General features: G+C 44.2%; 1 protein-coding gene across 1 annotated transcript in view; it reads left to right on the plus strand.

Annotated features, from left to right (window-relative positions):
* sh3pxd2aa (SH3 and PX domains 2Aa) overlaps positions 1–13,566 on the plus strand; it is a 316,820-nt gene extending 303,254 nt beyond the window's left edge. The window contains exons 12-14 of the mRNA XM_068322019.1: positions 8,110–8,159; positions 8,948–9,067; positions 9,391–13,566. Coding sequence (XP_068178120.1) covers positions 8,110–8,159; positions 8,948–9,067; positions 9,391–11,379 — 2,159 coding nt within the window. The 3' untranslated portion in view covers positions 11,380–13,566. The remainder of the gene's footprint in view (positions 1–8,109; positions 8,160–8,947; positions 9,068–9,390) is intronic.
* Positions 13,567–13,778: the final 212 nt, after the last annotated feature.

Genomic DNA, 13,778 nt, shown 5'->3' on the forward strand with positions numbered 1-13,778 from the left:
GACAGGGTGGAGGCAATCAAAGGATTATTGAAACACAGATGGTGTTTAAGGGTTGAGGTTATAAAGGGAAGATCAGAGAGATTGATGTGATTACAGTATCTCTGTTCTAGTTCCAGCCAGGAGTTATAATCATCATGTGGATGGATCCACTTGATCAGATATTGTAATTGGTTTGCTAAGTACTACTGCATAAAGTTGGTTGCCTTCAGACCACCTTCAGATTTATTTTTTTGAAGAGTTGTCAGGCTAATTTTTGCTGTTTTATTTTATGAATAGAATATACCAATGGCTGAGTCTAAGGATTGGAACCACTTCGATGTTGGTTTAAATGGGATCATGGAAAAAAGGTAGTTTATTTGAGGATTTTTTCATTTTTACAGTAGCTATTCATTCCAAGAGGGATATGGGAAGGTTATTCCAATGCCTTAGATCATCAGAGACTTTCTGTCTGGTGAAGTTCAAGTTTACTAGTTCTGAGAGTTTATTAGAAATATTTATACCCAGATGTCTAATATTATCCATGGGAAAATATAAATGAGTTTTGGACTGCAGAATTTCACAAGTTTTCTGTTAATGGAAGTATGATTGACTTTGACCGGTTAATGGAATGATCCGAAGGATACAAGAATGTTGCAATTAGTTTACATACTTCATTTACCGATGTTTTGGGTTTTTTTAGATAAAGTAAAATGTTGTCGGCATTTAAGTTAATTTTATGTTCTGACTCTTGAGAGCAGATGCCTTTGATATTTGGGTTTTGATGTACTGCTACTGCCACTGGTTCAATAAGTATTGCAAACAATAGGACAGACAGAGGGCATCCCTGCCTGGTTCTCCTCTGAAATGACGCTGCACTAGTGGCGACTGATTACGGCAGCTCTCCCACACCGGTCTTTGTTTCCTTTCTTTTAACTGTTTTTCTTACCTCTTTTTTTTCCCCATTTATTTTTAAGTAACTAAGTAGTGTGCCATGGAGACCAAGTTTGTTGTACTTGCGCTGGTCTTCATGCTGTTTTTTACATTGGTCACGACTGTGTGTGTGGACCTCATACGCAGCCAGGGCCCTATTGTTTACAGTAGGGATCAGCTGTTGGCGCTCCGTAGCAACGCGGTGCTGCCCCAGGAGAAACCCGAAATCCCCTGGGAGCTGAGGAGGAGGAAGCGGGGGAAACGTGCCGGAGTTGCACGCCAGGCCAGGAGGAGGAAATTCAGACCCGTCCTCCCGTCCATCATCATGGGGAACGTACGATCTCTCCCCAACAAGAAGGATGAGCTGGTGGCGGTGACCCGGCATCAGAGGGACTTCCACGAGTGCAGTGTCATGGTATTCACGGAGACATGGCTGAGCGCGACGATTCCAGACACGGCCGTTCATCTGGACGGCTTTGATCTGGTGCGGGCGGACAGGACGAGGGAGAGCGGAAAGAGGAAAGGAGGAGGGCTGGCAGTGTTCGTGAATGATCAGTGGTGTAACCCTGGACACATCACTATGAAAGAGTGGCACTGCTGCCGGGACATTGAACTGTTGGCGGTCGGCGTGCGGCCGTATTATCTGCCGCGGGAGTTGTCACACGCCATTGTGGTATCTGCGTATGTCCCCCCCTCTGCCGACGCGGATGCAGCCTGCGACGTCCTCCACTCCCTAACGAGCAGGCTGCAGACACAGCACCCACAGGCCCTCATCCTCACCTCTGGAGACTTTAATCATGCCCCCCCGTCCTCCACTCTGCCCACCTTCACCCAGTATGTTACTTGTTTCACCAGAGACAGTAAAATACTGGACCTGTGCTATGCCAACACCAAGGAGGCATCCATATCATCACCCCCCCCCCCCCCCCCGGGAAGAGCGGACCACAACCTGATTCATCTCCTGCCCGTCTACAAGCCTCTTGTGGAAAGGCAACCAGTTGTGTCCCGCACTGTGAGGAGATGGTCCGACGAGGCTGAAGACGCTTTGAAGGACTGCTTCCACAGAACAGAGTGGGATTTATTCTGTGATTCTCATGAGGACGACATTGATGGTCTCACAAACACCGTCACTGACTACATTAACTTCTGTGTGGATAACACCGTACCCACCAGGACTGTAAGAAGTTATCCCAACAACAAACCCTGGATCACCCCGGACGTTAAGGCCCTTCTTAAGGAGAAGAAAAGGGCCTTTAAGTCTGGAAACAAGGACGAGCTGAAGGCTGTCCAGAGGGAGCTGAGGAGGAAAATCAGAGAGGGGAAGAACATGTACAGGAGGAAGATGGAGGACCAGCTGCAGCAGAACAACGTCAGCGAGGTGTGGAGGGGCCTGAAGACCATCTCAGGCCATTAAGGACCCGACCGCCAGGTCACTGGGGACCAGAAGTGGGCAGATAACCTAAACAATTTTTGCAATAGATTCGATCAGGCATCCACCCCCCCCCCCCAGCCCAGCCCTCCATGCTGTAGCCCCCTCCTCCCCCTCCCCCTCTACAACAATCAGCTCACGGCCAACCCCCACTGCTCAGGTGATATTACAGCCACCCCCTACAGTTCACCTCTTCAACCCACCCCCCTCACCCACACCCCCCAGCACACAGTCCCCCTGCTCCACCCTGTCCCTCACTGAGTTCCAGGTGAGAAACCAGCTCCGGAGGATAAAGACGAGGAAGGCTGCGGGTCCAGAAGGCATCAGCTCCAGGCTCCTGAAATCCTGCGCAGACCAGCTGTGTGGGATTGTTGGATACATGTTTAACATGAGCCCAAAGCTGGGAAGGGTTCCACAGCTGTGGAAAACATCCTGCTTGGTTCCCGTGCCCAAGACCCCGCATCCCAAGGACCTAAACAGCTACAGGCCTGTGGCACTAACGTCCCACCTTATGAAGACCCTGGAGCGTTTGGTCCTCTGTCATCTCCGCCCCCTGGTGAGTCCATCACTGGACCCACTCCAGTTCGTTTACCAGCCTGCCATCGGGGTGGATGACGCCGTCATTTTCCTTTTAGACCGAGCACTGTCCCACTTGGAGAGGCCTGGGAGCACTGTGAGGATCATGTTTTTTTATTTCTCCAGTGCTTTCAATACGATACAACCGGCACTGTTGAGGGACAAACTGGAGATCACTGGGTTGGACCACCACCTCACGGACTGGATATTGGACTATTTGACCAATCGCCTGCAGTTCGTGAGGACCCGGGACTGTGTGTCAAAAACAGTTGTCTGCAGCACGGGGGCACCACAGGGAACGGTTCTGGCTCTGTTCCTGTTCACCCTATACACTGCAGACTTCTCCTACAACTCCTCCACATGTCACCTGCAGAAGTTCTCTGACGACTCTGCAATCGTCGGCCTCATCACCGATGGGGACGACAGAGAGTACAGAAAACTGACCCAGGACTTTGTGGACCGGTGCCAGCGGAACCACCTCCGGATCAACGTGGTGGATTTCCGCAGGCGATCACTCTGCCTGGTTACAATGAATATCCAGGGTACGGACATCGAGGTGGTGTCCTCGTAAAAGTACCTGGGTGTTCACCTCAACAATAAACTGGACTGGAGTACCGACACTCACTCTCTCTATAAAAAGGGTCAGAGCAGACTCTATCTGCTCTGGAGGCTGAGGTCTTTTGGAATGCGGGGGTCGCTCCTAAAGACCTTTTATGACACAGTTGTAGCCTCAGCTATTTTTCATGAGGTGGTCTGCTGGGGCAGCAGCATCACTGCGGCCGACAGGAAGAGACTGGACAGGCTGATTAGGAGGGCAGGTTCTGTCCTAGGATGCTCCCTGGACTCAGTGGGGGTGGTGGTGGAGAGGAGGACGACAAACAAGCTGTCATCGATGATGAAGAACCACTCCCACCCTCTACAGGGCACACTGAGATCACTGGAGAGCTCCTTCAGCGATAGGTTGCTTCACCCAAGATGCGTGAAGGAACGCTATCGCAGGTCCTTCTTGCCCACGGATGTCAGACTGTATAACCAGCAGTCCTCCCAGCAGACCACTCAAAGAACTCAAAAAACTCAGGGAACTCTAAGAACTCACCAAACTCAAAGAACAAACATTCTAATTTTGGATGAACAATGTAATCTTCAGCCTGTAGTGCATATTTTTGATGTGTGAATATAACTGTACATTCTGATAATATGATATATGTCAATATGTTTCCAATATGTGAATATGTAAATTTCATATGTTGCAGATGTTAATATGTATGTATATTATTTAAATATTTATGTTTGACCCCCAACCACCCCTGCTGCCAATATCGCACACATTTCCCCACTGTGGGACAGTAAAGGTTTATTATTATTATTATTATTATTATTATTATTAAGGTGAATTTTTGAGAAATTATCTCATCAGTGTTGACTGTGGCCTTAGACGAGTTATACTGGGTTGATACCCACTGGATAAACAACTCACCAAAGCCAAATTTCTGAAGCAGTGAGAAAAGAAAGGTCCAATTAACTTTGTCAAAGGCTATTTCAGCGTCAAGTGACATAACAATTGCTTTCCTGTTGCAGCGTTGCTTCAAGATAATCAGATTCAGTAGTCTTCTGACATTGATGGTAGAGTGTCGACCCTTAATAAATCCTGTTTGATCATTGTGAACTATTGATAGCATTAATTTCTCGAATCTGAAGGCAAGTGCTTTAGATATTATTTTAATGTCGGTGTTGATTAGTGAAATAGGTTGATAGCTAGAAGGATGTGCGGGATCTTTATCTATTTTTAATAACTTTATTGCGGCTGTATTCATGTGACCACTTATATAACTATTATTTTTGATATCTATTACTACTCTGAAGAAAAGAGGGGCTATACCTCCAGAGAGTAAGGCAAAGCCTGAGCAGTCAGCTGAATGTTAAGAACAATGTCCAAGCCATCAACATGCCAGTCATCAGATATCCTGCTGGGATCATAAGCTGGGGTCCTCTACCAGAGGCCTGGGAGTCTGAGGGTTCTGCGCAGTATCTTAGCTGTTCCTAGGTCTGCACTCTTCTGGACTGAGGTAGCAGATGTTGTTCCAGGAATCCACTGGAGCCACTTTTCCAGTTTGGCAGGGGATGCAAGCTCGCTGGTTTAATTCTCATACCCACCAATTAAAGCAGGATTCCCGAAAACTTGAGAGGAAATGGCATTCTACTAAACTAGGAGAACACCGTTCTGCATGGCAAAAAAGTTTACATAAACACTGGAAGGCACGTCGTTCCGCCAGAGCAGCCTATTATTCATCTCTAATCGAGAAAAAATAAAAACAATCACAGATTCTTGTTCAGTGCTGTATCCAGACTGACAAAGAACCACAGTGCATATACAGTTAGCCTAGTATTCCATCAAGTCTCCACAGCAATGATTTAATAATTTTTTTTTCAATAATAAGATCCTGCTCGTCAGAGACAACATTAATGACATCCTGTCCTCCACCAACTCTAGTCCTTCTTTAAACCCCTTAGATCCGGAAAACACACATCTGACTCCTGAACCTTTTGGTTCTATGGATGTCTTTTCTCCAAGACAGATCAGTCAGCTGATTAAAATAGTCTACTCAGCCAAACCATCTGTTATCTGTAATCTGTTAGATCCAATTCCAACAAAACTCATCAAAGAAGCCTTACCTTTACTTAATAACTACTTCCTTAATATAATTAACCTGTCATTATCATCTGGATATGTACCACGGGCCTTCAGAGTAGCTGTAATCAAGCCACTTCTCAAAAAACCTAACTTGGACCCTGCTGTTTTAAATAATTATCGACCCATATAAAATCTCTCATTTTCAACTAACATCTTGGAGAAAATAGTCGCTAATCAGTTATGTGATTTCCTTATACATATCAACCCCGTGTCTTCATTTGATGACACCCTGTATTTCTTTTCTTACTTGATATTAAGGAGTTTCGGAAGTTCCAACATGTTTGTATTCCCATTTTATGCAAATATTCTGAAAATCATTACAAAAATCAAAAAATTGTTAACTTGGGTTAAAATGGATCAAATCCAACAGTTTATTTGAGAATTTCCATTCAGGTTTTAGGGAACATCATAGTACGGAAACGGCTCTTGTCAAGGTTAGCAACGACCTTCTAACCACTTCAGACAAAGGACTTGTTTCTATATTGGTTCTCTTGGACAGCTTTTGACACAATTGACCACAATATTTTTTTGGCACGACTGGACAAAACAATTGGTATTAAGGGATCAGCATTGATGTGGTTTAAGTCCTATTTAACTGACCATTCCCAGTTTGTTAACGTTAATAACGACCTTTCCCAATCCACTACAGTGAGCTACGGAATTCCTCAAGGCTCAGTTCTTGGTTCAGTATTGTTTATTTTACACATGCTTCCTCTAGGTAATTTGATAAGGAAACACTCCATCAACTGCCATTGTTATGATACGCAATTGTATCTCTCGATTAAACCTGATGAAGTCAATCAATTGTGCAAATTACAGGTGTGTATCAAAGAGATTAAAGATTGGATGACCAATAACTCTTTGCATCTAAATTCTGGTAAATCTGTGGTCATTGTGCTCAGCCCAAAGACCGTTAGGGATGTAGTGCCCAGAGACATAATAGCCTTGGATGGCATCACTTCTGAGGCCAAAACCACTGCGAGGAACCGAGGCGTCATCTTTGATCTCTCGTTTAACACACTCATTAAGCCGGTTTCTAGAACTGCCTTTTTCCATCTCTGAAACATTGCTAAAATCAGGCATATTTTAAAATGGAATGATGCAGAGAAATTAATCCATGCTTTCATCACTTCCAGACTAGATTACTGTAACTCATTTTTTTTCAGGCTGTCACTGAAGACACTTCAACTGATCCAGAATGCTGCTGCCCATGTTCTGACCAGGACCAATACCCGAGATCATAATTCCCCTGTGTTGGCTTCTCTGCACTGGCTGTCTGTGAAAGCTAGGATAGATTTTAAAAACACTCCTCCTCACTTACAAAGCCCTTCATGGCCAAGCACCGACCTATCTGAAGGAACTTTTAGTTCCATATAATCCATCTAGACGCTTATGCTCTCACCATACTGGTCTACTGGTGGTTCCTGGAATACACAAAAATAGGACGGGGGCTAGAGCTATCAAGCCCCTTTATTGTGGAACCACCTCCCTCCCTCAGTTCGGGAGGCAGACACCCTTCTCCTTTTCATCTCATGTCCTAATAATCATCTATGTTTTGTTTTGTCTTTTCTAACTGGGGATCTGTGCATGTTTGTGCAGGCTGCTGACCCTGCTTGTTGCCATTACATGATGTATCATTGAAGGGAATGAAAAAGTGCCCTTTCTTGGGCTTTCCACATGGGCTGCATGTATGGGCAGGGGTGTTCCGAAAATAAACAAGAATTGTCCTAATATTTGATTTAAATGGACCTGACTGAACTTTACTTGACTACTTACCAATTATGACAGAAAAATGGAAAGACATGGGAATACTACAGACTTACCAGCAAACAAGAATTTAATAAAGGTCAATAAAATTGGGCATGATGCATGATTCATGATGCATTGGCAACACTTCCAAGGTGTACCTCACCTCTCATCCGTTGACAGCTGGGATAGGTTCCAGCAACACCTGTGACCCTCAAGGTGGAAAAGTGGCAGACGTTAAGACAATTACAGTTGTCCCCTTCTATAGAAAATGGTGTACTTTGCTGCTGCAATTTAACATAAAGCTTTAAGCTAATTTTCAGTATTGTGACGTTTCACCACTAAATGTGGTGATCATTTTTCGATCTGACCGATTAGTCAAAGCACTTTACGATACTAACCAGCATTCACCCTCTCACACTAACATTTACAGTGGTAGCATTTATACCAGGCACCACCTTCTCACTAGGAACTGTAACCAATCAAACAATCTTTCACACAAGTGGTACAGCTATGGCTGCTTGGCTAGTATATGAACCACTAACCACCTAATCAGTAGATAACCACTTTGCCACAGCCATGTATCAGCCATAGTAACAGAGTGCTATTTAAGGCTGCACTGATTTACTTGTGTCTTTGTATGTAATTTAGATGGGGGCAAAGGCACAACTCCATTAGTCTTGACAACGACACTGAGTTTTAGAACAGCACAGAAACACTTAGTTTTGAATTGTCTGTTTTTGTTTTGTTTTGTCAGGATCTCCAAATCTGAGACAAAAACCTCCACCAAGAAGAGAAAGCAACTTGGTGAGAAAAATATTCATCTAATACTTTTTCTGTTTCAAATCTCCTCCTGTTCAGTGTTTAAGCAACATAACTACTAAAAATTGCTGTAGCACAATTTCACACACATGTTGTAGTTAAAGTAATAACAAATACTTATGAATGTGGAATTTAAAGATTAAAGATTAAACACACTTTATTGTCCAGACAAACAGGATAATTATCTTTAACTCTCCTTGTTGTACATAAATATACATATACACGTGTTAGTAGCACAAACACTGTATACAGGCCCCTATAAACACAACACACACTAGGGGCTTGCTGGAATGCAGTTAACCACACATGATTGATAACCACACATGACTGGGGGAGGCGGAGTGATGGGTCGCGACTTCGGGGTGCGCCACAATGAGCAGCTTGTGGGGGGGACAGCGCCTCGCTCAAGGGCGCCTCGGCAGTGGCTGGGAGGGAGGTGAGCTGAAGCCCCTACTATCAGCTCACACTCCGAAGATGTCTGGCGGGAGCGGGATTCGAACCACTGATGGCTGGGCAATTTCTGGTCCTAAGACATTTGCTCCACTGCTGAGCCACTGCCACCGTAATTTGAGTTACTTAGTAACACCAGCATCACTAGCTGTTATGAATTCTTTTGATCATCTGTATCAGCCAACAGACACACTGAAATATAAAAGTTAATAAGCTATAGTCTGTTGTAGATTTGTTCTCTTTATTTATTAGGATATTCCCATTTATACATGGAATTTATATAGTGAGTGGTACTCTGCTATCCTTCCCCATTTGTTCTGCAGGGATTCCAGTTGCCTCAGCGACCAGAGTCATCTGCTGTGGAAGCAGAATATTACACTATAGCTGACTTCCAGTCTTCTATTTCTGATGGCATCAGTTTCCATGGAGGACAAAAGGCTGATGTAAGACTCCAGGTCTTCATCATTGATGCTGAGATGAGTCATTTGTGGTTCAGTAAATGTGTTGGTTAACTGATTTGTTCTCTCAGAAACATGAAAGCTGTTGGGATTTCTATTTATATTTCAGCTCCTACATGTTTGTTTATGCTCAGGTTTAAGTGAGCTGTCACTTTTCGACAGTTTACCTTTTTCATAACATATGTAATAACACCACTTTTATGGTCGTCTTATTATGAAATCTGTATTAATTACAGGGTTAAAGAAGTATTACAAATCCTTAGAGAAAGAAAGAGGTTTGCTAGCTTTTAACTTCCTTTTTTGTGTAGGTGATAGAGAAGAACCCTGGAGGTTGGTGGTACGTGCAGATTGGAGAGATGGAGGGTTGGGCCCCGTGCTCCTACATTGGCAAGCGCAAAAAGCCCAACCTGAATCGTAGGACCAGTACCCTGACTCGGCCCAAAGTCCCACCTCCAGCTCCACCTGTGAGAAATCAAGATTCTGCTAATGCTGCTTCTAAAATCTCAGAGCCATCAAGCATACCTGTGCATGAGTTACCTGAATATGATGTACAAACAATTGGATGTGAAGATGAATCAGACACACATTCTTTGAAAAATGAGTGCAGCATGGATGTAAAGATCAGCAGTATAGTAAGCGATAAGTTTCGCTCTACTCCTACTTCACTTATATCCTCAACTTCTGTTTACACAGCATTCCCTATGGTCAGTCATCGACGAACTTCATTTAGGTCTGTAGAGGAAGTTGCAAAAGATGAGTGCATCTATGAGAATGATGGACCTAGGCGAGATAGTGGCAATGAAGGGAATTCCATCAAAGGTTCTAATGAATTAAGTTCTCAAAGGACGTACCATTCCTCCACATTCCCACGCAAACCATCCGGGTCCTCCACTTTAACTGGTCCCTCCATGAAGACCATGATGCAAGACATGAGCCGAAGGAGTCAAACCCTTGGTAGACACATAGATATAGGCCTCAGGTCACAGGGCAACATCTCCCACTCCTCATCAGATGAACTAAGAAGGACAGGACCCAAGAAAAACACTGTCTTCACTGGGGATGTGGAGCAAAGAATAGGTCAGAGCCCCTCGACTAGGCCCAAACCCTCTGTTAGGCCTAAACCTTTCCTGACCAAATCAGACTGTCAGAGTCATGGGAGAATAGATATCAATTCTCTGAGGCGACAACTTCGGCCAAAAAGCCAGTTAAGGCATGGCATGAAATCTACTTGTGAGGTTGATTGTGAAACAGCCCCAATTATTTCATCAGAAGACACCGTATGTTCATGCAGTACATCAGATCTCTCTTCTCTTTGTTCAAAAGGAAGCCAGGGTGATTCAGTTGTTGAAGGCCCTAATCTCTACTGCTCCCTTGATGCTTATAAGAAGGTTCAAGACTCTGAGATCAGTTTTCCGGCTGCAGTGAAGGTTGAGGTCCTGGAAAAGGAGGAGAGTGGTTGGTGGTACATCCGTTGGGGATCTGAAGAGGGCTGGGCTCCCTCATACTTTCTGGAACCTGTCAGACATGGGGATGATGCAGGTGCGTTGAAATCCAATGGACATGGTAGTGGTGGGAGTAAGTCCAACTGTCTGGAAAAAAATGAGCCGCACGTTTTGGCCCTCAATAGCATCAATAGTCAGGGAGAGCATCATCAAGTCATGAGGAAGAATAATCCCCCAATTCCTTCTAAGCCTCCTGGTGGGTTCTCTAATCCCTCTGGAACGGTCAATGGAGGTGTACGGATGAGGAATGGGGTACGCCAGGTAGCAGTGAGGCCTCAGTCGGTGTTTGTAACAACAACACAGTCAGTTAAAGATAAACACTACATGACTGGGTCACTGAGACGAAATGATTCTAGAAGTGACCACTATCATGCTGGTTCTGCCACTCTTGGTGTTCGCCGTAATGCTTCCTTCAGCACTGTACGACCACATGTAGTTGTTGAAAGTCAGACAAGACCTGCCAATTGGCCCTGCATTGGGTCCACAGGCAGCTCATTCAGCACAAGCAATGTCCAGGGAGATCTTAGTCGAGTGAACCAACGTAACGTCCGTCTGTCCACAGACCGACCCAAGTCTATAGAGAAGAGCCAGCTGATCAACAATAACCTCAGCAGGGATGTGTATGTGTCCATTGCTGACTATTGTGGAGATGAAGAAACAATGAGTTTCACTGAGGGTACTTGTTTAGAGGTTTTGGAGAGAAATCCCAATGGATGGTGGTACTGTCAGGTTCAGGACAGCCTTCTTCCCCGCAAGGGCTGGGTGCCCTCCAATTACCTAGAGCGAAATAAATAAAGCTTCTCTTAATCACCCTTTACCCTTATCACCCTTTTAAGGTCTTCAAGGAAATGGATGGTATCAATGTTTACAAATGTTACCCACACTCTTCCCCAAGCAATATGTCCTTGAAAATGTACATTAATTAAAAAGCTGTGTGGAATGAATGAATGAATGATTTCAAAGATAAGTAAAAATATTTTAAATATTATTTTGTCTGGGAATAAAAGATCCAAACAATGTTGAACTCTTAACAATCAGGTGAGGAAGTCTGACAATGAAAAATAAGATGAATAGGAGTAATCACCTCTTAAAGTGATTTGTATCATGTAATACAGATGTTGAACAGAGTTTAATGGTCCTGCTTCTTTACGCCCATCACTGACGAGGGCTGGTAAGTGCCTTTTGTATTTGCTCATTTGAACAGAGGTTGTAAATGGTTTCATCACATTAACTCAAACTGTTTTGAGTGCCATATCCCTATGAGCGCAAACAAGATTACTTCCATAACTATTTAAGAACCCTATGTAGAATAAAAAGATGGTGCAGAATTACCATATATAGTGATCTAACTGGAAATTGAAATTAAAGAACTGAGCTGAAGTAACTACTGAATTAATTTTTGTAAATTCATTAAGCATACCTGTGTCTTGATAAGTATTTCAAAGTAGTTACATTGTTAATTTTATGTTTTCATGAAGGGCTTCCTCTGAGAAAATTTCTGCTTTCTCAATACATATTTTTTCCAAGAGCATATAATTTGAAAAGGTATACAGTGCGCCCTTGTTCTTTGCGATTAATGCATTCCAGGAACCACACTCAATTGAGGAATCCGCGATCGAGATCGCAATCTATTTATCTTATTATTTATGGTAATTTAAACATTTATGAACCCTCCCCAAACTGACATTAAACCACCTTCTATCTGTATTGTCTTTTCCCACACTCTAATCGATTGTTTAAAGCATTTTTGTGTCTCACAAAAGTCAGAGACTGAGGGAACAGAGCGCATTTCCAGATGCCATTTCAAGTTTCTCCCTCTCGATCTTTTTTGACTGGTTTTCCACTCGTGCTGGTTTTGGCTTGAGTAATCATCTCTACTAACAGTATGAAGCGATTCCTTAACCCTACAGAAGTTCCACAGGTTGTCCAACTTCTCCAGGATGGCACATCCACACGTGCTGCAGCAAGAAGGTTTAATGTGTCTCCCGGCACAATCTCCAGAACATGGAGGAGATTTCAAGAGACTGGTGGTTATTCTCTGAGAGCTAGACAGGGCCGTCCATGGTCCTCAACCCATAAGCAGGACCGATACATGCTCCTTTGTGCAAGGTGGACCAGGCTGAGCACTGCTCATTCCTAACAGAACAACCTCCAGAGGGCCAATGATGTGAATGTCTCCACCCAAACAATCAGGAACGGACGTCATGAAGGTGGCCTGAGGGCCTGATGTCCTGTAATGGGCCTTGTGCTCACTGCCCATCACCATGGAGTTCGACTGGCATTTGCTGAAGAACACCAGAACAGGCAAGTCCGCCACTAGCGCCCTGTACTTTTCACAGATGAGAGCAGGTGTGCACCTGTGATAGACGTGAAAGAGTCTGGAGAAGACAAAGGGAATGTTATGCCGCCTGCAACGTTGTTCAACATGACATGGATATACCTCCATGGGAGGTATATCCATGGAGGGACGCACAGAACTCTACTGCCTAGGAAACGATGCTCTGACTGCCATAAGGTATCGAGATGAAATCCTTGAACCTATTGTCAGGCCCTAGGCTGGGGCAGTAGGTCCTGGTTTCCTCCTAATGCATGACAATGCCCGGCCTCATGTGGCAAGAGTATGCAGGCAGTACCTGGAGAATGAAGGAATTGAAACAACTGAATGGCCTTCACATTCACCTGTCTTAAACCCAATAGAACATCTGTGGGACATTATGTTTAGGTCCATTAGGCGCAGCCAGGTTAATCCTCAGACTGTACAACAGCTCAGGGAGGCCCTCACACAGATCTGGGAGGAAATGCCACAAGACAGCACCCGTGTCTCATTAGGAGCATGCCACGGCATTTTCAAGCATGCATACAAGCTCGTGGGGGCCACACAAGATACTGAAAAGCAATTTGAGTTGCAGAAAATAAGTTTTTGAAAAAATGCATTAGCCTGCCACATCTTCATTTCACCACGATTTTATGGTGTCCATACAAATGAGCCCTCTGTAGGCTGAAAACTTTTATTTTCATTAAAAGACTTGGCATCCTTTTGTTCCTAAGACATTGTCCTGTCGTTATTTGTATAGATATCCAACTTCATATTGAGATCTAATGTATCTAATGTGTTTCTTTCAAGTGCTCCTTTAATTTTTGCGAGCAGTGTAGTTTGTTCAGGATCTGTAACACACACAAGGGGCCTGTAGGCA

Source organism: Antennarius striatus, chromosome 8 (assembly GCF_040054535.1).
Source record: "Antennarius striatus isolate MH-2024 chromosome 8, ASM4005453v1, whole genome shotgun sequence".
Classification (NCBI taxonomy): Eukaryota; Metazoa; Chordata; class Actinopteri; order Lophiiformes; family Antennariidae; genus Antennarius; species Antennarius striatus.